The sequence below is a fragment of the Salvia splendens genome, chromosome 3, assembly GCF_004379255.2.
Source record: "Salvia splendens isolate huo1 chromosome 3, SspV2, whole genome shotgun sequence".
Taxonomy (NCBI): Eukaryota; Viridiplantae; Streptophyta; class Magnoliopsida; order Lamiales; family Lamiaceae; genus Salvia; species Salvia splendens.
Window position 1 is genome coordinate 12,012,424 of NC_056034.1, and position 26,322 is coordinate 12,038,745.

A 26,322-nucleotide genomic window follows, 5' to 3' on the forward strand; every position below is an offset into this window, starting at 1 on the left:
ATGATTACTTAGTTAATTAATAACTTCCTTTTTCTACAATTCTTGAACGCAATCACTAAGTATCTAGATTCCTATTAAACTTTGATTACGTTACCTTTTCCCATTGCATATTTTAATTTACACAAGATATGGTGAGAATAAACAAACTCTTGCTCAAATCCGTAGCTACCAAATTACATGATTTTTGTGCAATCCATGATTATCTATACCTAATATACCACAACATGCCCTCTCCATAAACACATATGGCATATTAGTCACAAATTGTTTTGTCTAATCATGTACCTTGTTGATTTTACATTCCTACAATCATGAAATATAATTTTATTTTATTTATTTATTTATTTATTTATTTATTTATTTATTTATTTTTGCAATGATCCGTCCATTGCAAGAAAGAGCCAAAACAAACAAAGAATATTATGGGATTGTGACGTGCCTTTCATAATCCATGTGCATGTTTCTCAATCCAAACAAAGAACTTCGTAGTAATATTTGATGTTGGCCTAATCCATTTCGAATATTTTGTGATTTGTGACTCATGTATAGGACATTCTATGTGTGACAAGGTATATTAAATAATGGCATTTCCTTCAATCAAGATCGTTCGATTGAATAATTGATAGATTCATTTGATGATTTTTTTATGATAAATGTGTATATTTGACTCTTCACAAAATGATAGACCTTAATTTATTTATGTAATTCTTGAAAATTTTCATCCTCTCGTTACATAAATCAAGGCTTGATTTATTTGATTATAGCAACAAACTAAACGGTACCCTTAGTTTTGAATACTTTAGTTTAATTTCAACTACTGCCAATATATATACATAACACACACACATAAATATATGGGGAACAATTTCAGTTAGAATCTAAGAGCATGCGCAGCGGTGGACGGACGGCGTCCGTCCGTCCGTGCCACTAGCACGGACAAGCTCCACCGCCGCTGGCACGACGCTGCTCGCTGCGAAGAGCACGTCCGTGTCAGCGAGCAGGCAACGTGGCGGCAAGCGATTGGGCAACGGCATAGCCGTTGCCTTTGAATTTTTTTTTTATTAAAAATTCGGTATTTAATTTTTAAAAATGATAAAAAATAAAAAAAATATTTTCCGAATCCCAAAAATATGGCCGTTTTTTGCCCATTTTTCTGATTTTTTTTTATTTTTTTTTTATTTTTTTCCCCCAAAACCATCTATAAATACACACATTCATTATCCATTTATCACTTCAAATCATCTCTCATTCATAATTCTCATACAAACTATCTACACCTTCATCTCTCACTCAAAACCTCAAATGGATTTCACCCATCTTATGGCGGAAGCGGAGCGCGAAGAACAAGAATACTACGAACAACATCGTGCCGCTTACGACGCATATGTCGCGGCGAATACCCCCGCTCCTCCTCCTCAACGAACTAGATCAATTCGCCGCTACATCCATCGTGACCGGGAGGGAGCCCACGAAAGGCTCGTTGCCGACTATTTTGCCGACCAGCCGCGGTTTCCGGCAGATTACTTCAGGCGCCGTTTTCGCATGTCAAAGCGCTTGTTTATGTGAATTGTCAACACATTGTTCGCACGTGTTGAATTCTTCCAAACAGGTCCAGATGCAACCGGTCGGCAAAGTATCACGTCGTTGCATTAGTGTATGTGTGTCATCCGACAACTCGCTACTGGGCAAACGACCGACCTCTTCGACGAGTATTTGCATATCCGTGAGTCCACTGGAATCCTTTGTCTAAAAATTTTTTGCGATGGCGTTCGTTCAGCCTTCGGTGATGAATTCCTTCGGGTACCCACCACCGATGATTGCCAAAGGTTGCTTCATCTTCACGAATCAGTCCATGGCTTTCCCGGCATGCTTGGCAGCATTGACTGCATGCATTGAAGGTGGAAGAATTGCCTGACTGCTTGGAGGGGGCAACACTTAAGCGGTCATAAAGGCGGCGGGCCAACACTTATCCTTGAGGTGGTCGCCGACTACCGCCTATGGATTTGGCATGCATATTTTGGCGTTGCCGGATCCAACAACGACTTGAACGTGCTCTATTCTTCACCACTCTTCAATGATGTGATGAATAGTGTAGCACCGGCGATCGACTTCACCGTCAACGGAAATGCATACCACTTGGGTTACTATCTCGCCGATGGTATCTACCCAAGGTGGTCGACTTTCGTGAAGACGCCCAGCAACCCGCACGACCCGAGATGGGTTCTTTTTGCGCAGCGTCAAGAGTCCGCACAGAAAGACGTCGAAAGAGCCTTCGGGGTCCTTCAAGCCCGATTCAACATTGTGAAGGCCCCGGCTCGGCTGTGGTACGTCAATAATATCGCCGACATCATGTTCACGTGTATTATCTTACACAACATGATTATAGCCGACGAAGGACTGAGGGCGGCTAGCTTCTACGATGAGGATGAAGCCGGAAGCTCAACCGCGAGGTCTCCCCCACGCCGAGGTGTGCATACGACGGTGGGCCAGAGGATCGAGACAAGGCACACAATGCGCGATACCCGAACCCACATTGAGCTACAAGAAGACCTAATCAAACACATGTGGGCGAAATACGGCAACGCGTAGTGATTTTTTTAATTTTAGGATTTTAATTATGTAATTTTTTATTTTTAGGATTTTAATTATGTAATTTTAAATTTTTAGGCTTTTAATTATGTCTTTTTAAATTTATTTGTAATTTGTAATGTTATTTTGATTTTTTAATGAATTTTCATATTATGGAAATGTTTTTGTTTAATTAAATTTTAAATTGAATTGTGCTCGTCCTTGCGGAAGAGCACAGCTGTGGGTGTTGTGCTCTTGACAGAGAGCAGACAGAAAAAGTGGGGCCGGGCCCACAACCGTGCCGTTGGCAAGAGCACGGTTTTGGATGCTCTAAGGTTTAGAAATACTACTAAGGCCATTAGCAATGGGGCGCCCTAAGGCGCGCCACGTCATCAGTTTTATCCTCCTATCCCCCACCTGCAATGGGGTGCCCTAAAGCGCGCCCTATGAATTTTCATTTCATTTCATTTATAGAAAATTTAAATAACACACAAAATTGGGAAAAAACTTCATTTCATTTATAGAAATTAATACATTACAATACGAATTAAAAAAATACGCAAACTCAGCGACGGCGGTTACGGACCCACACTTCTTCAATCATGTCGTTCATGAGTTGAACATGGTCTTGTTGGTTGCGCATTGAGACCTGGCTAGATCTAGTGGCGTCATCGTCGTTGTTCATTTTGGTATTTGAGAGAGGTAGAAATGTGAGAGATGAGCGAAATGAGAGAGGTGAGATGTTCGTACGAACAAGTGAATGAGAAACGAGGTTTAAATAGCCATAAAAACGCGTGTCATCGTCCGCCGATCCCGCAATGGGTTGCCCGATGGCGCGGACGATAGCCTATCATCCGCGCCATCGTCCGCCGATCCCACAATGGCGCGGACGATAGGCCATCGTCCGCGCCATAGGGCACGCCCTATGGATCGGCCGCGGACGAAAGGGACGGACGATGGCGGACACCCACAATGGGGGCATCGTCCGCGCCCGAGGACGATGGACGCCATAGGGCGTGCCATCGGGCAGGTGCACTAAGGCAACAAAATCTTGACTAGTCCAAGTCCCTATTTGAGGAGAATTAATTGCAACCTGGCTTCCACCCACCCACCCCCCCTGATTACATGCTATATTAAGAAATTTTGCATTAAATGTAATATCATAAGAAATATGCACATAAATACATTTTTTTTCCTTGTATAGAGGAACAATTTTGTTAAAACAATTATTTATACATATTATCATTCCTAGCATCAACTCTCACGTATTTAGTCCTATCACAATCACAATTCAAAGCAACACAAAACTCATGAGCCCTCTTCTAAAAAAAACAAAGAAATGCAACTCATGAGTTTGCAAAATGTGATGTACAATATTTTCATGAATCATGGAAAAACAATTGTGGCCCCTTTTCTTTCTCTAACAGTCACTTTCCTCTTTCTTCTCTAGATTAATAAAAGAAAAGAAATATAAACTGCTGCAAAGGTAATTAATGATTCTTATTTACAGCACCACCTTTAATGGATTATTCCAAAATTGAAAATTAATTTAACCTTATCAGATCTCAAGATTTATAGTAAATAAATAAATAAATTTATTTATGCTAATTTTGAAGGGCCCACGCACTGACCATGCAATTCCAGAAGTTTGAGATTATTAAATATATACTGTTGAACAATGTTCAATTTTCTCATGCTCAAACAACAAATAAGAGCCAGAAAATATTACTTATAAAAAAATGCACATATAACAAATTCTTGTCTATTTAATTCATTTTGCAGAGTTTCAATGCAACTAACTTAAGTTGCAACAATCAATTTCCACGAGGCAGAGGCAGAGACAGAAAAGGGACAGTCTTTAAAGCGCCACAGCTTAAAATTGATTAAAAGCTTCAACAAACTCTGCTGTAAAAAAAGGGTTATTGTATTGATAAGTATCATGTGACCTAGGCTTAGTTGACTCTGTCTCTCTCTCTCTGTGGCCCATATAAAATATCCTCTTTTCCCAACCATTCCAACCACCAGGGCCGTGAAAAAGTGCAATCTTTTTATGTTACGATCCGAGCTCGTAGCTTCCCTATATTAGCTCGCCACTGCCGAACTCAATGACTTCTTCGCGGTCTCCCTATCTTAGCTCGTCACTGCCGAACTCAGTGACTTCTTCTCGGTCTCCCTCTCTTAGTTCGTCACTGCCGAACTCAGCGATAATACGCAAAGCAACTCTTGAATGAACAATCGAGGATCGTATTATTGAATCAACAAGAAGTTTACACGATAGAAACAATCACACGAAGAGGAGGAACTAGATCCACGATCTAAGCTCCGATTTACAATTCAACACTATACTCAACATAACCGAAAGAAATAAGCAACTCCTCTACTTATACTCTTCATCTTAGCTCACTTAACTAACTAACATCCACGTGCTCGACTCTCATTGGCTGCAACACGTCATATCTCACGTGATGATTGCCAGCTGGCTTGAGTTAGTTACACAGCAACTAACTCCTACTTAACTCCCAACTTCCAACGACTTCCTTTATAGCTCGCTATCTTGTGTTGCATGCATTTTACGCATGAATGATCATGCATGCAACAATACCCCCGACTTAAGGTTCCTTGTCCTCAAGGAACCAAGGGAAACGCTCGGTGATCACGTCCGCGAATTCCCAAGAAGCATCGGCAGGGGATCTATCGTTCCAATGGATCAGCCATTTTGTAGCCGCTTGATTGTGTCGCTTCACCATTTTTCTATCCAGAATCGCTTGTGGTATAGCATCATTGATATGAGATGTAGATGGTAGATCTGAAATAGGCCCGAGAGGAGGTGCAGCGGGCTTCAGTAATGAAACATGAAAGACATCATGTATAGCAGCTGATGAGGGTAAATTCAGCTTATAAGCTACCTTCCCCATTCTATCCACGATCTGATATGGTCCAAAAAACTTAGCTTCGAACTTGTGGTGTTTGCCCCGAATAGATTTCTGCCTATAGTCTTGAAGCTTCAGCCAAACCCAATCACCAATCTGAAACTCTCTGTCAAAACGATGAAGATCAGCTTGTTTCTTCATTCTTGCTGCAGCTTTCTCAATATTTTTCTTTAATATGACAATCATCTCCTCTCTATCTCTCAAAGCAATGTCTATAGCTTCAATATCTGAATCCCCAGGTAGGTATGGGACATGTAAAGGAGGTGGAAATCCATATAATGCTTCAAAGGGAGTCATCCGAATACTCGAGTGATAAGTAGTGTTGTACCAATATTCGGCTAATCCCAGCCATTGAACCCAAGAGTGTGGTTTCTCTCCCATAGAGCATCTCAAATAACATTGTAAACATCTATTAACAACCTCAGATTGTCCATCGGTCTCAGGGTGATAGGCTGTAGAATATAGCAATTCCACACCCAATAAAGTCATAAACTCCTTCCAGAAAGCTCCCACAAACACAGCACCTCGATCACTCACAATTTTAGCAGGCATGCCATGTAATTTGAAAACAAAATCCATGAATATTTCTGCTACTTTCTTGGCTGTAAAAGGATGGGACAAAGCCATAAAATGAGCATACTTACTCAACCGGTCTACCACCACAAATATAGTGTCTTTTCCATGCGAAGTAGGTAAAGCCTCTATGAAATCCATAGTGATATCAGTAAAAATTGCAGCAGGCATAGGCAGGGGTTGAAGTAATCCAGCCGGGGAAGTAGTGCTTGGTTTATATCTTTGGCAAGTCACACACATCCTCACAAATTCTTTAACATCCTTCATCATTTTAGGCCAATAACACAAGGCAGAGATCCTCTTGTAAGTTCCCAACACACCCGAATGGCCAGCTGTTGCAGACTCATGGAATATAGTTAGAATTTTGGCCTTCAAGAATACATCATTTCCAACTACAAGTCTGCCATTTCTCCTTAACTCACCATTTTTCCAGCTAAATTTAGGGTGAGAAGTAGTATCAGTCTGTTTTGCATTCAAAATTAATTGAATTTGTTGATCTGCTTTCCAAGATTCCTTAATCTGCTCAATTAATTCCAAGGGAATTATAAGAGAAGTTAGAGCAAATATCATAGATTCTGGCACCCTAGATAAGGCATCAGCCACTGCATTATCACATCCTTTCTTGTACCTTATCTCATAATCGAATTGCATAAGTTTTGTCATCCAAGCTTGTTGAGTTGGAGTTGTCAACTTCTGCTCAACCAAATATTTGAGGCTCTGATGATCAGTTAGGATTATAAACCTCCTACATTGCAGGTAGTAATACCATTTTTTTACTGCCATCAAGATAGCCAAGAGTTCTTTTTCATACACAGACAGGGCTTGATGTTTAGGAGTTAAGGCTTTGCTGATAAAAGCTATAGGATGTTTCTCCTGCATTAGTACAGCACCAATACCCACTCCAGATGCGTCTGTTTCAACTACAAACTCCTTGGAGAAATCGGGTAAAGCTAAAACTGGTGCAGATATCATAGCACTTTTTAATTTATCAAAAGCCTCTTGTGCTTCCTCAGGCCAACTAAATGCAGCACCTTTTGTCACCTCTATCAATGGTTTAGCAATGACTCCATAATTGTATACAAATCGCCTATAATATCCAGTTAAACCCAAGAAGCTTCTAACATGTTTAATCGTTTTTGGTCTTGGCCAATTCTTAACCGCTGCTATCTTGGCTTCATCAGTAGCAACACCATCAGCAGAAATGACATGTCCCAAGTATTCCACCCTTCTACACCCAAAACTACATTTAGACTTCTTAGCTAGAAGTCTGTGCTGCTTCATTAAGTTCATCACAGCCTTCAAGTGAAACTCATGGTCTTCCTTACTTTTGCTATAGATCAAGATGTCATCAAAGAAAACCAAAATAAATTTCCTCAAATGCTCTCTGAAGACAGAATTCATCAAGTTTTGAAAGGTGGCCGGAGCATTTGTTAATCCAAATGGCATCACTAAAAATTCATAGTGACCGGAGTGAGTTTTGAAGGCTGTTTTATGGATGTCCTCCAGCCTCATTCGAACTTGCCAATAGCCAGACCGTAGATCAATTTTAGAAAACCAAGTAGCCCCACCCAACTCATCCAAAAGCTCCTCAATAACCGGTATAGGATATTTATCCTTAACCGTGATAGCATTTAAAGCTCTATAATCCACACACATGCGCCATGATGAGTCCTTCTTCTTGACTAAAACAATAGGGCTAGCAAAGGAACTCTCACTATGCCTTATAACTCCAGATTTCAGCATTTCATCAATCATAGTTTCAATGATATCTTTCTGTTTGGAAGCATATTTATAGGGCCTTATGTTGACAGCATTAGACCCCTCTTTCAAAATGATTTTGTGATCTTGCTCCCTCGGTGGTGGTAATGAACTTGGCTCTGCAAATATGGCTTCATTCTCATCCAATATCAGTTTAAGTTCTGGCCATATTTCCTCTGTACTGATCTCATAACATAAGGAAATTTCCTCTTCTATTGAAGGCATCAGCTGGCTGATCTTTCTTTCATTTTCATCTTTTTCTTGCAGGTTGCAGATATGTAAACAATGTAATTGATCAGATTTTGGTGACCATAGCTCTCCTTGCAACTTCACAACCGCACCAGATAATTTGAATTGCATAGTCAGCTTGTTGAAATCCCATGTAATCTCACCCAAGGTAGACAACCAAGCACCACCCAATATCAAATCATAAGTTTCTAAATGAATAAGATAGACCTCAGCTTGAAATGTTGCTCCCTGCATTTCCCACTCAAGGTTACTACATTTCTGATTGCATTGCAGTAGTTGTCCATTAGCAACCTCTACAGCCTTAGAGCTCACTGCAGTGAGTTCACACTTAATCTTTTTAGCTACTCTGGAACTCAAGAAGTTATGAGTACTCCCAGTATCAATTAAGATCTTTAAAGCCTTTTTCTGACAGATTCCCCTAATCCTCATCAGTTGAGGTCCATTCTTACCCCAAACAGCATGTAAAGACAGCTGGAGATCCGGTTCTTCACCATCCCTTGTTTCATCTGCCAAATCTGCTTGTTCCTCACTTTCTGCTGTGTCTCCCAGCTCAATCAGTTGTATAACATAAAATTTCCTCTTAGAACATTGATGATTAGGAGTGAATTTTTCAGTGCACCAGAAACACTCCTTCCTAGCTCTTTTTTCATCCATTTCTTTGGGTGATAGATTAGTGCTAGCTCTAACACCACCCAAACGATTAGGCTCCTTATTACCTCCACTCCAATTGTTAGTATTCACCACAGGTTTACTATTAGTGGTGACTGCCAGAGGCTTACTACTCGAGTAATAACTGCTATTAGAATACACATTACTCTGCATCACCTTAGGCTTAATTCCTAAAGCCTTCACAGTTAGTTCTTGCAATTTAGCTAATGAGTAAGCCTCAGCCAAGCTCTTAGGTTTAAACATTCTCACTGGCATTTGTAGTTCATCAATAAGTCCAGATAAGAAAAAACTAAGTGCTTGATCCTCTCTTATACTAGCTCTCGGATACAACTCATCAAAAGTATCCATGTATGATTGTAGCGTACCTTTTTGTTTGAGATTCCTCAGATCTGCAAGCGGATCCTCAAAAGCATGAGCTCCAAAGCGAGCTGCTACGCACGAGATGTAATATCTCCAATCAACATACGCCTCATTTCCATGTAGAGTCAAAAATCCTCTATGCCATTGGAGAGCTTTTCCTTCCATATGAATTGCTGCTACCTTTACTTTCTCCGCCTCTGGTACCCTTGCTACTTGAAAAAAATATTCAGCTCTCATCATCCAACCTTCAAATCCTTCACCATCAAATTTAGGAAACTCATATCGAGTAGATCTTCCCCAATCTGATTTTCCTTCGCTACTTCCTTCACCATTATCCATTGCTGCGTTGTTTTTCTGATTCTGCAAATTAATCGTAGCGATTGCTTGCCTCAATTCCAAAATTTGGATTTCCTGCTCATGAATGACTTGATCACGCTCACTTAACTTCTGATCCATCAATTCCGCCATTTTCTTCTCCATTTCAGCGCCTCGCGTCACCGTTCCAGTTTCCGGAGATCGACTGCTCTGGATACCACTTGTTACGATCCGAGCTCGTAGCTTCCCTATATTAGCTCGCCACTGCCGAACTCAATGACTTCTTCGCGGTCTCCCTATCTTAGCTCGTCACTGCCGAACTCAGTGACTTCTTCTCGGTCTCCCTCTCTTAGTTCGTCACTGCCGAACTCAGCGATAATACGCAAAGCAACTCTTGAATGAACAATCGAGGATCGTATTATTGAATCAACAAGAAGTTTACACGATAGAAACAATCACACGAAGAGGAGGAACTAGATCCACGATCTAAGCTCCGATTTACAATTCAACACTATACTCGACATAACCGAAAGAAATAAGCAACTCCTCTACTTATACTCTTCATCTTAGCTCACTTAACTAACTAACATCCACGTGCTCGACTCTCATTGGCTGCAACACGTCATATCTCACGTGATGATTGCCAGCTGGCTTGAGTTAGTTACACAGCAACTAACTCCTACTTAACTCCCAACTTCCAACGACTTCCTTTATAGCTCGCTATCTTGTGTTGCATGCATTTTACGCATGAATGATCATGCATGCAACATTTTACTGTTGGCTTTCTTGGTTATCGTCATTGACTACCATTTCAACAGTTTTCTTGAAAAATCGGTGTGTGTGTGTGTGCGGTGATGCTACAATGTCTTCAAGCGTTTCAAGATTCATCAAGTGTGTGACTGTGGGTGATGGTGCTGTTGGCAAGACTTGTATGCTTATTTGCTACACCAGTAACAAATTTCCCACTGTCAGTCCTCTCTCTCTATCTCGAAACTGTAGTGAAAGAATCGTGTTCTTGTTGGCAAGATTTATATTCATTGTTGGATTTATGCTAGTGTCTGTTGGGATTCTGGGATTTGCAGCTTTTTCTGTTTCTATCATCTGTTTTTTTATGCAAAGACAAAAGGGCATATCTTGATTTCATCCACTTCTTGTTGTAGGTATCTTTCTTGAAATTTGTGATCTAGGTTTTAGCAAGCTCAGTTTTCTGAATAAATATTTGGCTGTTTAAAATCTTAGGCGATTCTACTAATTTGTTTCTTTTAATCTTTTTTGTTGGGGAAATTAGGACTATATACCAACAGTATTTGATAATTTCAGTGCAAATGTGGTAGTTGAAGGAACTACAGTCAACTTAGGCCTCTGGGATACAGCAGGTAATTCATATTCCCAGCTGAAATAAGCTGAACTTTTGGTTGAATATGGCTTTAACACATGAAACATCATGAACCATTTCATGAAGTTAAGAAAATAAAGTAGTTTTTGTGATGTGTGATCTTATTAACAGGCCAAGAAGACTACAATAGGTTGAGGCCTCTGAGCTACAGAGGAGGGGATGTGTTTGTCTTGGCATTTTCATTAGTCAGCCGTGCGAGCTACGAGAACATATTTAAGAAGGTAAGATCAGTGTAGAGATCTGTATATGTTTCTTGGTATATCCTTTCTTGAATTAGTATTTAACTTGGCATTATTTTGGCAGTGGATCCCTGAACTTAATCATTTTGCTCCCGGGGTTCCAATTGTCCTTGTTGGCACCAAACTAGGTATGTCATGCTGAGGAAATTGCGCCAACAAAAGTTGTTGAATTGGTTCTTGTTGGCAATACTTGATATCTTATGGATGCTTCTAAGATTATCTCCGAACCCACCTAGATACTTGACTTCATGCGTAGAAAAGAACATATCTCTTGTTTACAGAGCTTTGGTAACCTGATTGATTCAAGTTAGCTAGCCTGTGGTATTAAGCACAGACATGGTACTGGAAAAATGTTACTTAAATTGATAATGTATATAAGAGCTCTTATGCTAAAAGCTGTTCTTGCTCTCACTATCCAACATGTTTTTGCCTCTGACATTCTCCACGTGCTGCCCCTGTCCCTCTGTTGTGGACACACGATTGGGGTGCGGGTTGAGGGACACAGTCTTTACTAGTGCTGGCTGGCCAAGAAAAACATATATTCATCTGGGAAAAAAATCTATTCATGAACCTTATTCTTTTGTGGTTTTTCATCTTTCTTTCAAGCGATGCTTCATATGTTCATCCGTTACACTATATGTCAAATGAAAAAATGTCTATGCACTGAAAACAGATCTTCGCGAGGATAAGCATTACTTAGCTGATCATCCTGGATTGGTGTGTGTTACCACTGCACAGGGGGAGGAGCTCCGCAAGCAAATTGGTGCCGCCTACTATATTGAATGCAGTTCGAAAACTCAACAGGTAGAAGTCATCAAATTGATTTAATTATGTGATTAAGTAATTCTCTTGTTTGTGAAACATAAGATTGAGTATCCGAAGAATAAGATGGTCAAACAAGCTCAAAATTATTCAACCCATCAAAGTGAACAGTGCATTAGCTTGGATTCTTTTTATCAATCCATTCTCTCATTCAAAGTAAACACCACCTAAAAGGTTACAAATTGAACACTGTCTTCTCAAATCACCCTCTCTCCCCATTCATTGTAATCTCCAAATGTTGAGATATGGATAAGTGGTTTCATGTGCAGAATGTGAAAGCAGTTTTTGATGCTGCTATCAGAGTAGTCATCAAGCCTCCGCAAAAGCAGAAGGAGAAGAAAAAGGCACGTCAAGGATGTCTTGTGTAAGTACATATACTCTTCCAATCATGTTTGTAGATTTTATTTTCCATACTTTGACATTGATTTCTCATTTGATCACCTAATCTGCACTATCATATAACGCCAACACAAAATTTTTATGGCATTTTCCATGCATAAGTCAATTTAAAGAAAACAATATGAATCCTCGTATACTATTAGCTCTTGTATCCTGAGTGAACTGCTTAAAGCTATCTTCACCTGTAGATGCTGCTCTCACACTCAATTAAAATGGTCTTCAGTTAGAAACATGATTCGGTTACTCGCTCAAATTTCTGCTACTATTTTCTATATCCGATTTACTAAACTTGCTTGGTAAACATTTAAGCTTATCATCTGGAAAGAAGTTTTTTAACAAGATATTATAGTGCTTTCATGTTGCTCTGAATATAAGTACACTCTGTTTATCTTGTTTTTCCTTCAATTCAATTGGCTGCTCGCTCTTTTTTCATTGACATTATGAATCTGATTTTGCAGGAATATCTTCTGTGGAAGAACGGTCTAGCAGGAAAGAAACGCTTCAAGTCCACAGTTCCATCGGGTGCACACGCTAACGAGGAGAAAGCTGTTTATAGTATTAGTGTGGTAGACTAGTCTCTCCAGGCACAATTCTTTTCATCTGAGAAGAGACTGAATCCGAGAAGTCGAGAACTAATGTTTTTTTTTGGAGTAATGTAAAAACCTAATACTAGTAATTACTACACTGATTCTGGGTGCAGATATATATAGTATTACACAAATGAACTGAATTGATTGCATTACAGACGGAAACTCAATCAAATTGAATATTAGTAGTATCTAGTCAACTAAACATCTGATTTCTTCAGCCTGAGGTATGTATTCAAATGCTTTGAGCACAAATGCAAAGAATACCTTGTGATTTGGTAATTTAGGACCCGAATGTAGATTGGAATAAAGCGAAAAAACTGCTAAATGCTACAGAATCACAACAGGCCAAAAACGAAATTGTAAACGACATTAATACATTAGTCTTCATGGCAATAAGATTCCCATCATCATCACAAAACCAGTCCCTGCTAGAGCAAGAACACAAGTTCATATGCAGGAGATAAAGATAGGCCGAAAACATGAACAGAACATGAGCATAGCTCGTTTCCTTAGGAGGGTCAAAATCCAATCTATCGGTCCAAAACCATCTGCCTGAGGATAGTCAGGATGTTGCACCAAACTAGTCACCGTATCAAACTTCCATAACTAGGCTGCAAAATTAGTGCTTTCTGCAGCAACAACATCCGTAATTGGGACAAACAACTACAACAGCCATGAAACTCTGCAGTAATAGACCTAGCAAGCAGATGAGGGGATGGGGGGGGGGGTATGAACATGCAAAATCTACTCATAAGTCATCAATCTATTTTAAAAGTAACCACCAAATCATGTTTAATTGGGTCAAATACCAATTAAATCAAATGAACAAGCCAATAACCAAAAGAGACTCACATGGTTGTCAAATTTGAAACAATGCAGATTTCTAATGTATAGCATTGAAAAGTAAAAACAAGTAGATAAAGCCTTGGGTATGATGCCATACATCCCTATCCACTTCTAGTAAAGCCATACATGCTCCATGAGAAGCACTTAATGAATAATTCAATCAGATAGGATCAAGTCACGTTGCTTCAGAGTTGTGTCATAAAGTGATTTGGACCCCAAGACAATTGAATTCTAACAGCACAAACATCTGTTTGTGCTCAAGATAAGACAAATTATACTCCCCAGAAAACCTATCATCCAAACTAAAAATTAATAAAGAACTTGTTGTCAGTTGGCAAATCAAGTCAAAAGCATGAAGACCAATATCCATCTCATTTTTAATAAACTGAAAAAGGTGTGTTGCTGAAAAAGAACATTAATATCATACCAAAATTAGAGTTAGCTTCTCCCAAACATCATCTATTATTTATTACGCACTGCACTGGAAAAACTTACAGCATTTTGGCAACTGGTATATTCAATGTTACATTCTACTGCAAAGAGGGCTGCCTATCTCTGAAGGTATCGTCCCAGCTCCGATCAGGCTCTTTCCTCTTCTAAATATTACCTGAGGCAGAACATCCGGGCCTGCTCCTTCAGTAGAGCCTGCGAACTGGCAACAGAAAGTTAACCAGATGATAGAGGCAATATTTCATCTCTTACTTCACTTTCTATGACCCCAGGACCTGCATTAAGGTCAAGACCCTGTCTACCCCACTTTCTGTTGCTCTCCAGCCCACCATTATTGCTAATGTCAGGAAGGCTGACCATATATGGCCTTTGAAATTGGGATGCAAAAGAACCAATGGGACCCAGATATTGTGAATTTACTGGAGGAGCAAAGAACCTTGCACCAGAAGAGGAATCCACATATGATGTTGCTCCAACTGTAAAAGGAGTTGAAGGGAGAGGATAAGAAGTTCCAAAAGGAAAGACTGGGAATTGGAAAGAATTAGTCCCATAAGGCACTGTAGGTGACGAAGACAACACTGATCCGCGGTACATATCAGGATTGAATGGGCTGACACCTGCGGACCCATATATTGGCTGGGGTGCACCAGGTGGAAACATTGGAAAGGGCTGCTCCATTCGTTCAGGTAATATTGATGGGACTGTTACTGTAGAGTAAATACCACCAGAAGGAAACCAGGATGAGAAACTGCTCAGCACTGGACCGTTCATTCTAACACCCGCAGAAGGCGGCTGCGATGTGAAATTACCATTGACTAGTTGATTACCCATAAACTGGTTCACGCCAGCATTATCAGCCACAGGTCCATTATTGAGATCAAAATCCCTCTGAACATGAAAACCACCTAATGGTTTCTCATGCATAATAGAAGGCTGTCCATCACATTTGCTGCTGGTGGAGCAGATCCCAATATCATTTGTTTCATCAACTCTGTTCAAATCAAAATCCAGAACGCAAGAACCACGAACAGGCAAAAAATCTGATGCATCATTAGCACAATTGCTTGCTGGCTCAGTTGTTGAGCCAACTACCAAAGCAGAACCACTAGAAGCCATTTCCTCAAGAACTCTTTCATCTGCTACATTTAGATCAAAATCCAGTGCAATACGGTCATGCTTACTGGTGGAAGAATCAGAGCAAGACAAATTAGTTAGACCTAACGGCATTTCAAGACTTCTTTTGGGTTCAGCGGGCCGAAATGCACTTGTAGCAGCAGATCCCTTCCAGCCAAGTTCCACTTTACTTCTCAACAAGTTCTCCGGGGGAACAAATGGACCTTTTGCGGCAGCTGCTATGGTAACAGATGCAGAGTTTCCATCAATTATAGAGCTCGTTGGGATTGCCAATGAGTTCATATGAACAATGGACAAAGTAGGTGATGATTTATTGAGAGAATCCCCACATTTCACATCCTCACTACTAAATTCGTTCAAGTCAAACTTTATTTTGGCACCTGGAACTGCTGTTCCTTCAGCAATACAAGAAGCAGCCCCATCACAAGTGGAAGCAAACTTGTCTGCCTCATCTTGTTGTTTGCTAGCAGATGCAAACCGAATTAACTTAACTTCTTTCTGGCCTTCAAAGTCCACAGAAATAGGACATCTTCTCTGAGGAGGGGAAATTTGCTCCAGAGTTGCCTGGTTTCCTACATTGGTCTCTTCAACATTATTGTTCAAATCATGTGATATTGAACAGACAACAGCAGCACTATGGCTCTCCTTAACTGCACTCATATCAACATCTTCATCAACGTCCAGCTGTTCAGATTTGCTCATGCAACTCTTAGCATACATGTCATCTGGTTCTCTTACTTTTACCGCCTCACCAAGTTCTGGAACTGGTTTATGGCACCATCCAGTTTGGTACAGCTTTTCATTACTCTCTCTATGTTCAGACTTTACAACTGCCGCTGTTACTTTCTGCTGAAAATTGCACCTGCTCAATCTTTCATTCTCTAGCTTGATGCAGTCACCTTCAAGCAAAGGATCTGAGTCCTCGTCTCCAGCCATTGGCTTACACTCACCAGTACTAAAATAACCAGTACCGCATTTCTCCTCAGTAACCATGACATCGGTTCCACCACTACTGCATTTTGGAATATCAGAGATCTCCTTGCAGGTAGTGGCCTTTTCCTCATGATTACCTTGACCAGATTCACTCTCTCTCACCTTCTCCAAGGAGATGGGAACGGCAACTGTCTTTATATTAGGTCTCTCCTCAGCCTCCAACTTAACATCAGCATTACTTCTCAAATCTGTACTTGAGGAAACAAAGTCCCTTGTGCCTTCTCCAGCTGAAACATCTCTGGAAGAATATGACGGCGAACACTTTCTGTCACCAGAAACCTCAGGTGATGCATTTCTGGACAAATGTGATCTATCATTTGACCAGGAGCAACCTTCTACACCAGCATGTTGTTTGCCCTTACAAGCAACAGAATCTTCAACGGAAAACTTAGATTTTGCTTCACTGCCATTGCAAACTTCATCGGCAATAGGTATACTTCTTTCAGTAGAATTAGCAGGAGAACCCACATCAGATCTAGATAACTCACCAGCAGCCACACTAGCAAGTAAGTTCATTCCAACGTCATCTTCACGTGACAAAGAAGAAGTTGCTTCAGAATATTTAGCACAGCTTTCAATTAAAGCATTCATGGGACTGAAAGAAGAATGCGACTTCACCAACTTCGGTAAAGTTGCAGTAGGGCCTTCAATTGTTCTCTTGGAGTCTTCAGTTGTCATGCTTTGCTCTTCATCAGGAGGAACTGCTGGCGACCCAGCACCTTCTGATCCAGTCAACGCGTCTTTTAGATCACTGGTCTGACATGTCTTCATGTCCGCAACAGCATTACATTCATATAAACCATTCTCGCCCTTTAAAGGATCATCATGCTGCTCGTGCTTAGCCACAGGAGAGGAAGCTCGACTGCTCATAACTGTAGGAACTTCAAGAGATCCCCCATTGGCACCTTGTGCAGGGCTTCTTATCCTGTTCGGTAACTTAACAATTAGCTTATGGCTACTTCCTTCATTGATAGGCCTCGCAACAACCCTTTCACTAGTTAACGCAGAGTAAAACTTCTGTTTAGCTATGCTTTTGTGTGCAGAAGAATTCTTCTTAGAGTTTGTTTCTTTCGGACTTCCAGATGTCGATCTTCCTGAAGAACTGCTAAATTTTCGAGTTCGTGTGCTAGATGACACTTTATTAACCGTCCCCGAACCAGAAGCAGAACTCTTTAAATTTTCCTTGGATGAGGAAGATTGACCACAATTATGAGACTGGTTTGAGCTACTACTTCTGTCCTCTCTATTTTGATGGGCATCGGTAGTACCCCCAACAGAAGTTCTGGACTGGCTCTCCTTTCCAGATGCAAGAGATGAAGCTTGCTTCACATGCCCAGGGGACGAGACATACTTTGCGGTAGTTTCCCCATGTGAAGATTTTACAGAAGTAGGTTTTATAGCAGAGTTCTGTGTAATAGAGCTTTTCATGGCAACATCAGACCCACTAGGAGTAATGCTTCCACCATGAGAAGCCTCTGGGAGTCGTGATTTGGAGGACCATGCAGACTTCGTATCAATGCTCATCATTTCAGCTTCAACGCGCTTCTTCCATGTGTCGACTAGAGTTCGGGCCTTCCTCTGAATATCGGTATTTTTATGTGATCTTAAATGATTCACAGATCTGCCTATGTTGCACATTTGGAGGGCATGAAGACTAATTGGGAGTTTATCCAGTGCACGAAGTAAAATCAAAAGAAAATCCTCTGCAGATTTATCACCATCCTTTGGGTTACCATTATGAATCTTCCCTTTATGAATATCCTGCAACCACTCATCCATTACAAGAACACCTCTTAACTCCACAAACCGATTGAGACAATCAGCCTTATCGGTGGAAGCCATTGCTCTTGCGAACATGATACGGTTAACCAAGTCAATTTTTCTCTCGGTTTGATCTGATTGCATCAACTGAACGAGCTTCTCAACCCCCTTTACATCCGCAACTCCACCATTTTCTGTTATTCGTGCAATCTCATATCTTAAATTACTTTCTTTTCTACACAGACCAGAATCACCTTCATCAGTCCTAGAGGACCGTTCTCGTTTTACAGGATCTGCACCATGATCAACTCTTCGCCTCTTCTTTCCCTTGTTTTGAGATGGTATAGAAGTCCCACTATTTTGACCACTATCAGAAGATGGTTTCAGTTGTGAGGTTGAGGTTGGAGTTGTGGCCTGCTTTGGAGAACGGCCACTAGGGTGTATTGTCACATGCATCTCTTTTTTAGTTTGGTATAAAAGCTTATCTACTTCTTCTTGTTGCTCCTGCAATACCAAACATCCATTGGTATTTAAAATGAAAATAAGAAAAAGAAACAGAGAAGAGCTACTCAAATATTATAACAAACATTAATGTAGTCTTGATCTGTTAGCCACCATAAACACTTCTTCCCAATGTCATAGGCACGTCGACAAACAAAGCAGGATGTCCCAGTAGGAAGTTCTGCACCTCTAGGAAGAAAAGCAACTTTACAAGGATGGAGGAGTGATGCAGCAGGAATTGCTTCCTTGTGAAAGGAATAGAAGGTCTCGTTTGGAACACTGTCTGGTAAAAGCCCTTTTCCAAGCTTCAGCTCAGATGATCGATAGAGCCTGTTTACCCCTAGCTGCAGGTTATTCTCTTTGCCCAATGCCAACCAACGTATCAAACCAATGAAGGGTGGAGAATTGTTAAGTGGGTTGAAAAGAGCACAATCTCCAATGCTAATCTTACGACCGTCCTGCAAAAATAAATTAGACAAAAAATTAACAGTACAGTTGAACTCAAGATCAGGCATCCTAGTGTGAAAGAGATAAAGCCCAAATAACATAAAATTGCTTTAACGGGAATGCATAAAAGTTCTGACTCTGCTGGGAAAGGGCTGGGAAAGGGTGGACAAATTCCTATTGTCGTTTTTTAAACAAAAATGACATAATAGTACAAAGAAAGAAAATTATTGTTGGACAAGGCAGCTGGACATGGTGTAGGGAAGTAAGGCTGCTTATTTTTAACCTGAATAATAAAAAATTTTCATTTTGCTCGATAAGATTAAGGCATGCTACTTTCAGCAATTGCAAATTGTAAATCCTAATGTCATCTCACAAATTCTTGCCAATATATCCTCATCCTTACAAGATACCAATGGGTGCCATACTATAATAAAACAGAGCACTATGAATTTGTTTGCAATACTATTAAAGGAAAAGGATATGACACTACACGAAATGATCAGATTAATAGAATTCTAAAAATATCAATAGGTGATCTAATGGACTGAGAGACAAAAATACTAGTTGCTCCAAAGTATTTAAAATGTTATACACCTAGCATAACCCTTTTTGAGGGGAAAATGACGAGCAAACTCTGCAGCCCAAATAAACATCAGACATAATTAGGGAGTCAATCCACAACAGGTCAATCAATAAAACGGAAAGAGCATCAACCAAACACAGTAGTGCACCATAAATAGGAAGTTAATCCACAATACTTGAGCTACAGAAAAGGAGAAACACAATACACCCCACCTAGTTGCAGCAAACAGATGCAATAAAAACAAAAATTTCAAAAACCCACCAAATCAATACCTTGAAGAACGAACTACCAGTGGTGGAGGTTGTGATAGAAGAGCCAACAGGAGAATGATTATCTCCGGCGGAAGCTACAGCTTTATCGGCAGTCGACAACGGAGGGACTGACCGCATATGCTTACTACGACTCCTCTTTAAACTTCTAGAGCTCTCGTTGTCGCGCTGAATCCTCCCATGCATAATAAGACACTGTATCTTGCATTTTCCCCAATTCTTACACCACCCGATTCCCCAATTTCAAGCATCAAACCCTCGGATTACAATTGCTCACCAGATTAACACGCTCCATCAAAACCCCCAATCTTCACAATATCCAGAAACCCAAATCGCCAATTCAACCACCGTGAAACAGATCCCTCCAATTACAGAGAAACCCTTATTCACCAAACTTTCAAAAGCTGGAACAAATCCAATTCGAGTGTAAAACCTTCAGATCGGAAAACAAAACCACATCAATCAAACAATCAGTGATTAAAACCACAGTAAATGATAACACACGAACGGAAGATTAAAAAAATCGCACACACGTGCGGCGTAGATAGCGGGGAGAGAGAGACAATAAACCTGCGGTACTTTTTCGACAGAGATGGAGAGAGAGCAGCGGAGATTCTAGAGAGAGAGCAGCGGGATACAGTTGAGAAGGAGAAATTAGAGAGAGAGAGATGAATTGGGAACGGCGTCGTGTTCAGTTTGATTGGAGGCGGGCAGATCCGGCAGAGGGATGTAAGGTATCCACTGTGAGGGCGGTCAATTTTCGACACGGCACGATAATAAGACACGAATCCGCACGAAATTATTGGGTTGCGGTCAAGTCTTATTGGATCCGTGTCCTTATCGGGTTGACCCATTAAGAACTCGATAATTTCAGGTTGGGTTCGGGTCGGATACGGGTAACCAATTAAGAAATAATATTATTATTTTTATTATTATTTAAAAATATATATATTACTTTAATTTTTTAATTTCTTATAAATTAGGTTTAAATAGTATAAAACGAATTTTAATTGTGTAAATTAGGTTAAAATTAAGGTTTAATTGTGTAATATTAGGTTTTAATCGTGTAATATCAGGTTCGGGTTGTTATCGTGTCGTGTCAACCCATATTATATCGTGTCGATAACGGGTTCGTGCCGGGTGCGGGTCGTGTTCGGATTTGAAGGTAGCAGGTCGGGTTCGTGTTCGGATTTACAGTTTTCTTAACAGGTCGGGTTCAGGTTAGGCCTTATTGGGTTGGGTCATTATCAGGTTGACCCGATAACGACCCAATCCGCACGATTTGCCAGCCCTAAGGCGGACCGCCCCAATAGTCCAGCCCCTTTTTTGTCCACAGTCCCAGTTTATTTGTCCGCGTCCATAAAAAAAATTGTCCGCAGGTATAAGGTGGACACTTCCAATAGCCCAAAAAAACTTTCATTTATTTTAATTCAATTATAATTAAAATTATCGGACTATACATAATTAGAAAAAAACGGCTATAAATGAAGAAATTAAAATTAAACCCTAAATTTTCGTCATATTAAAGTAATGAACAAATTATACAACGAAAATTTAATCTATTGAAAATCACAATGGTCTAATCTATTGAAAATCACAATGGTCTTCACGCTGCGCCACCTCCCTTACGTGCCCAAACTTCTTCAATCAAATCGGCCTGGAGTGTGGTATGTGATGTGCTCATGCGCATATCAGTGAAACGTTGGAGCAAATATTCATTGCTCCGTGGTACGCCCATCTGTATAGGTCACCAAATCCTTCATCTTCTATTATCATATTGTGCAATATGATACATGTTAACATAATATTAACGACATCATCTTCGTGTCAAACTCGTGCCGGGCACCGTATAATGGCCCATCGCGCTTAGAGGACACCAAAAGCTCGCTCAACATCCCTTCTAGCAGTCTCTTGTTTTCGCGCAAAATATTGTTTCTTCGGTCCAACCGGTTGGCGAATTGTCCTGACGAATACGGGCCACCGAGGGTATATCCCATCTGCCAAATAGTATCCTCTGTTGTACTGCGTTCCGTTGGCTACGAAGCTGATTTCTGGATCCTCCCCCCGGCACTCATCATTGAAGAAAGGCGATGACTAAAGAACATTGATGTCGTTGTTCGAACCTGCAACACCGAAATACGCATGCCAGATCCGCAAACGGTAGTTAGCAACAGCTTCCAAAATCATCGATGGACCTTTGCTTTTGAAACTAGTAGTAAACTGGCCTTTCCACGCCACCGGGCAGTTTCTCCACTCCCAATGCATGCAATCGATGCTTCCTAACATCCCTGGGAAACCGTGAACCGAACCGTGCATATCTAACAGTCTCTGACACTCATCAGGGGTGGGCTTTCGTAGGAACTCCGGACCAAATATTTCCTAGACCCCCTTACAAAACTGCCTGAGCACCGTTAGGCTAGTCGTCTCACCCATCTGTAGGTATTCGTCGAACATATCAGCCGGTCCGGCATAGGCAAGCTGCCTAATTGCAGCGGTGCATTTCTGAAAAGTAGACAGCCCGATCCGACCAATGCAATCACTCCGGAGGGTGAAGCACCGGTACCGCTCCTCCAAATTCGTCGCTATATGTTTGAAGAGATGTTGCGACATTATGAATCGCCGACGGAAAATCTCTGGTGGATAACGGGGGTAATCCACAAAGTATTCCGCCATTAGACGCTGGTGCGCTCCGCTATGGTCTCGTTGGATGGTCCGACGACGAGTTATCACACGAGGGATCGGGGCCTCCACAATTTCAGCCTCGCGCGCCACATCCTTCTCGTCGGCTTGGTTCTGCACCTCTTGAATCAGCGAATTCCACGCGTCATTCCACAAATCGTCCATTTTTAATACCAATTGAATCCACAAATTTTAGTGAGAGAAAATATGAGTGAAGAGTTGGAATGGTGTGAAAATAATGAAGGGAATGGAGTGTATTTAAAGGTAAATTAAATTGAATTTTTAAAAAATGGAAAAACAAATCGTCCACCCCGTATCCGGGGCGCCGCGCACTGCCTCGCTATAGGCCGGTGCGCCTATCGGCGCGGTGGTCCCCCCCGACGCGTCCTCGCACTCTTCTCGCAGAAGGGTCGTCCGCCCCAAAAAATTCGTCCGCCTCGTGGCGGACGATTCTCGCACTATAGGCCGGCGGCGGATTGGGGGCGGCCGGCGCGCCGACCCTATAGTGGACACTCTAAGAGCATCCACTATAGGGTGGAAACTTCCACCCGCCTCACCCCTTCCAAAGCGTCCATCCCGGGGCGGCCACAAAAAAAAGTTTCTGGAGCAATAGTGGACACTTCCGCCCAAAAGTTTCCGCCCCAAAAAGTTTCTGCACAAAAAGTTTCCGGATGGCCGCGCAATAGGCCGGCGTGCCTATCGCCGCCTCCGGGGCGGCCGACGCGTCCTAGGCGAATACCCGTCGATGCCACTTCCGCCCCCGAAAATGCGTCCGCCTCCGGGGCAGACACTTCTCCCACTATAGATAGTCGCGTCCTCGGCGTTTCCGGGGAGGCTGGCGGGCCGCCCCTATAGTGGATGCTCTAATAATAAGAGTATCCACGATAGGGTGGAAACTTCCCCTAGACAAGCAACTTTTTTTTGTCTTCAACTACTTTTGATTTGTCTGCGGCCACAAAAAAAGTTTCCGCGGCAATAGTGGATATTTTTTAGCCACATTTCACTTTATTTTATTTTTTATATATTTTAATTCAATTATAATTAAAGTTATCGGACTGTAAATAATTAGAAAATGAGATAATACTTAAATTTAAAAAAAGTATTGGGACCAAATATTCGTTGTATTATGGATACGGGAAAATTATACAACGAACATTTAAAAAAAAACAAATAAAAACACCGCCACCGTCTACTCGGTGGCGGAGTCGGAAACCGCTGTCTCTTCTCCACCGTTTCCGTCTCCGTCGCCCGCTGCACCAGACAACCCAGCTGCTCCTTGATCCTACACATGAGCGCGTAGTATATCTCCTTGGTGATCGGGTCGGTTGCGGTCTCGTAGAAACGACAGTTATCTTGCAGTTGTTTCATCAACTGCACATCCAGGTTCCTTTTCAAGACCTCGTGAGGACCAGTGCCCACGGAGTACGATCTAGAAGCGGGCTGCGAGATACGCGATCCAGACGCGGTCGACGAGAGGCGGGAGGAACCTGCAGATCCCCTAATGTTTCGGATAGTGGCCTGTTGCCCCGGAGGGCGTGGGCGCCTAGTGTGTGTAGCGGAGGGCTCCTCCGTTTGGGCGTCGTTGAGGTCGATTGATTGTGAGTTGCTGCCGCTGCTGTAGTCCCCAGCTCTGTTGTGTCTAGTTCGCTTCGCCCCAGGAACATCCCACTCCTCCGCACAGATGGCCTTGAATTTCGGGCAGTTCTTGAGAACGAGATACTCATCTAAGGAGGTGAACTTAGGAAAGCCTTCAGTGTTGAATTGAGACATAGACAGATCCTTCACGTCTGCTTCGCTGCGACCACTCTCAGTAGTGAGCAGGTTGTTCTGGTATATGCCCGCGAACCTCTTAGTGGCTCTCAGAATCAAAGACCATTTTTTGCGGATATGTTCCACGTCACGCGGTTTGGCGCCTCTCGGCTTGAACTCGTTGTACACCAACAGGACGCGCTTCCAAAAGGTCCGATGTGACGGCATGCCAGGCCCTCACCACCGCAATGGACTCCGCTTTGGTGTAGTGCGTGGACCGACGACCGCCTCCTTCCCCCCACCACCGTCACCGCCGCTTCCACCCTCCCCACCGATCCTGCCGACTCTCGTCGGAACCGGCGTATCCACACGTGCTGGCGGAGTATCCGGTAAGCTCGGACTCTGCTATAGGTCGAATCTATCTGCATCAAACAGAGGAGATTGGCTGGGTTGGAAAGGGGTATCCGGACGCGGATGGTTGAGCGCGTCAATGTTGGGTCTGTAATCTCCGAACGCCGATCGACCCAAATTCCTCTGAAAAGAGGCCTGACCCTGAAATTGGGTCTGTTGCCACGGCGGGGATATCAGCGACCACGACTGGAATGGAGGGGGAGTTGGACTCGATCTCCACGGCTGGGAAGGAGGATAGTTGCCATATCCCGATTCATCGTGTCGAGTGATTCTTCGTCTCCACCGTGCATTTTTAGAGATAGCAAAATTAGAGAGTGAATAATGGATAGAGAGTGAAATGGGTGTGAAGATGTGTGTGGAGTAGAGGTATTTATAAAAATTTCGAAATTAATAATAAAAAAAACGGCGGCCGCCGCGCAATAGACAGGCGCGCCGCTCTCCAACCGGCGTGTCCTCGCCACTTTATCGCCGATGGCGCCTCCTATCTGTCCACGCCGGGGCGGACGTCTTCCGCACTATAGATAGCCGCGGCGGCCGACGCGCCGCCCCTATTGTAGATACCCTAATGTCGCCCCTCAAGGTAGTTCGATACTCCCCCCGTCCGCGAATAGGAGTCTCATTTGTTTTCGACACAGGTTTAAGAAATGTTAAGAAAAGTGGGTGGATGAAAGTTAGTGGAATAGAGGTCCCACTTCATATATTAGTTTTAAATGATATGTGAGTGGAATGAGTTAGTAGAATGTGGGATCTCCTTACCATTTATGGTAATTATGAACCGGGACTTTTATTCGCGGACAAATCAAAATGAAAAAACGGGACTCCTATTCGCGGAGAAGAAGGAGTATCACTCAATGTCTCAATGTGACTGCACTTTAGTTGACTCATCACATTTGACTTTCATCTTTTTTACTATCTTTTTTTGTTATAATATTGAACATTATTATTTTTCTAAATCGAAAGTTCTTTGCTGGGAGTTGGTGTCATCATCACTGTGCTGACATACACCATACGCAATAAACTTATTTCAATTTTACATTATTTATTGATTTCATACCTTCGTTCTATTAATGCAACTTATAGTACTCCATTCGTCCCAACTACGTTAAGTTGGATTCATTTTTAAAATGTCCAATTAAGTTGAGTCATTTCTTTTTTTGATAAAAAATAAAATATCCAATTATGTTTACTTTATTTCATCACATATTTTACTCTTTCTTTATCTTTTCTACTTTATTCTTCTCTCCTACTTTTCAACACAATTTCTTAATCTTCGTGTCTAAAATTTTTGACTCAACTTAGTTGGGACGGGGAGAGTATTATTTTTTACATAGTTTATAGTAAATCGTGGACTAGTATTTATTTCTTTGTATTTTACATGATTTACTGTTGATTGAAATATTTATCCTTCAATAGATTGGATCTATATCTAATCTCTAAAGAATGCAAAGATTAGTAATAAGTTTGGTAAAATATGTATCTATGGGGCCGAATAAAGAGAAGAAGTTGTTGCGTAAGAAGGCAGAGGCAGTGCAGTGATCGTCGCTAACAATAGATGGCTGACGAAGAATAAAAGTGAACCTCAATTTTGAAGGGTCGCATCGTGGGTCAGCGGCAACTCATAGGCCGAATTC

At 41.7% G+C, this 26,322-nt stretch overlaps 3 protein-coding genes across 5 annotated transcripts; 1 reads left to right on the plus strand and 2 right to left on the minus strand.

The window, feature by feature from the left end:
- Nucleotides 1-10,173: 10,173 nt before the first annotated feature.
- On the plus strand, nt 10,174-13,008 carry LOC121794975 (rac-like GTP-binding protein ARAC8). Its single transcript, XM_042193393.1, has 7 exons — nt 10,174-10,389; nt 10,711-10,798; nt 10,930-11,039; nt 11,122-11,185; nt 11,731-11,861; nt 12,149-12,243; nt 12,737-13,008. Exons 1-7 carry the CDS (start codon nt 10,174-10,176, stop codon nt 12,762-12,764), a joined length of 732 nt encoding a protein of 243 aa, XP_042049327.1. The 3' UTR covers nt 12,765-13,008.
- Nucleotides 13,009-13,228: 220 nt separating this feature from the next.
- LOC121794974 lies at nt 13,229-20,580 on the minus strand. Of its 3 annotated transcripts, none has more exons than XR_006049386.1 (5): nt 20,423-20,580; nt 19,856-20,285; nt 18,640-19,011; nt 14,210-18,556; nt 13,229-13,497 (listed from the first exon to the last, which is right to left on the minus strand). XR_006049386.1 is itself a non-coding variant. In XM_042193392.1 (4 exons), exons 2-4 carry the CDS (start codon nt 20,036-20,038, stop codon nt 14,381-14,383), a joined length of 4,731 nt encoding a protein of 1,576 aa, XP_042049326.1. In that variant the 5' UTR covers nt 20,039-20,285; nt 20,423-20,580; the 3' UTR covers nt 14,068-14,380. The 3 variants fall into 3 exon arrangements, 1 of the variants encoding a protein (XP_042049326.1); XR_006049387.1 differs by having other exon boundaries at nt 13,229-13,564; XM_042193392.1 differs by lacking the exon at nt 13,229-13,497 and having other exon boundaries at nt 14,068-18,556.
- Nucleotides 20,147-24,508, minus strand: LOC121796573. The gene is made up of 2 exons (XM_042195396.1): nt 23,745-24,508; nt 20,147-20,285 (listed from the first exon to the last, which is right to left on the minus strand). Exons 1-2 carry the CDS (start codon nt 24,506-24,508, stop codon nt 20,147-20,149), a joined length of 903 nt encoding a protein of 300 aa, XP_042051330.1.
- Nucleotides 24,509-26,322: the final 1,814 nt, after the last annotated feature.

Coding starts and splice junctions, on each gene's coding strand:
- LOC121794974 (XM_042193392.1), bottom strand. CDS start 20,038: ATGCATGGGAGGATTCAGCGCGACAACGAGAGCTCTAGAAGTTTAAAG. Junction 19,012..19,855: donor CTGGTAGTTCGTTCTTCAAG/GTATTGATTTGG, acceptor TTATTTTTGCAG/GACGGTCGTAAGATTAGCAT. Junction 18,557..18,639: donor CAGATCAAGACTACATTAAT/GTTTGTTATAAT, acceptor TTGGTATTGCAG/GAGCAACAAGAAGAAGTAGA.
- LOC121794975 (XM_042193393.1), top strand. CDS start 10,174: ATGATCATGCATGCAACATTTTACTGTTGGCTTTCTTGGTTATCGTCA. Junction 10,390..10,710: donor CCAGTAACAAATTTCCCACT/GTCAGTCCTCTC, acceptor TGGGGAAATTAG/GACTATATACCAACAGTATT. Junction 11,040..11,121: donor ACGAGAACATATTTAAGAAG/GTAAGATCAGTG, acceptor TTATTTTGGCAG/TGGATCCCTGAACTTAATCA.
- LOC121796573 (XM_042195396.1), bottom strand. CDS start 24,508: ATGCCGTCACATCGGACCTTTTGGAAGCGCGTCCTGTTGGTGTACAAC. Junction 20,286..23,744: donor ACGGTGGAGAAGAGACAGCG/GTTTCCGACTCC, acceptor TCCGATCTGAAG/GTTTTACACTCGAATTGGAT.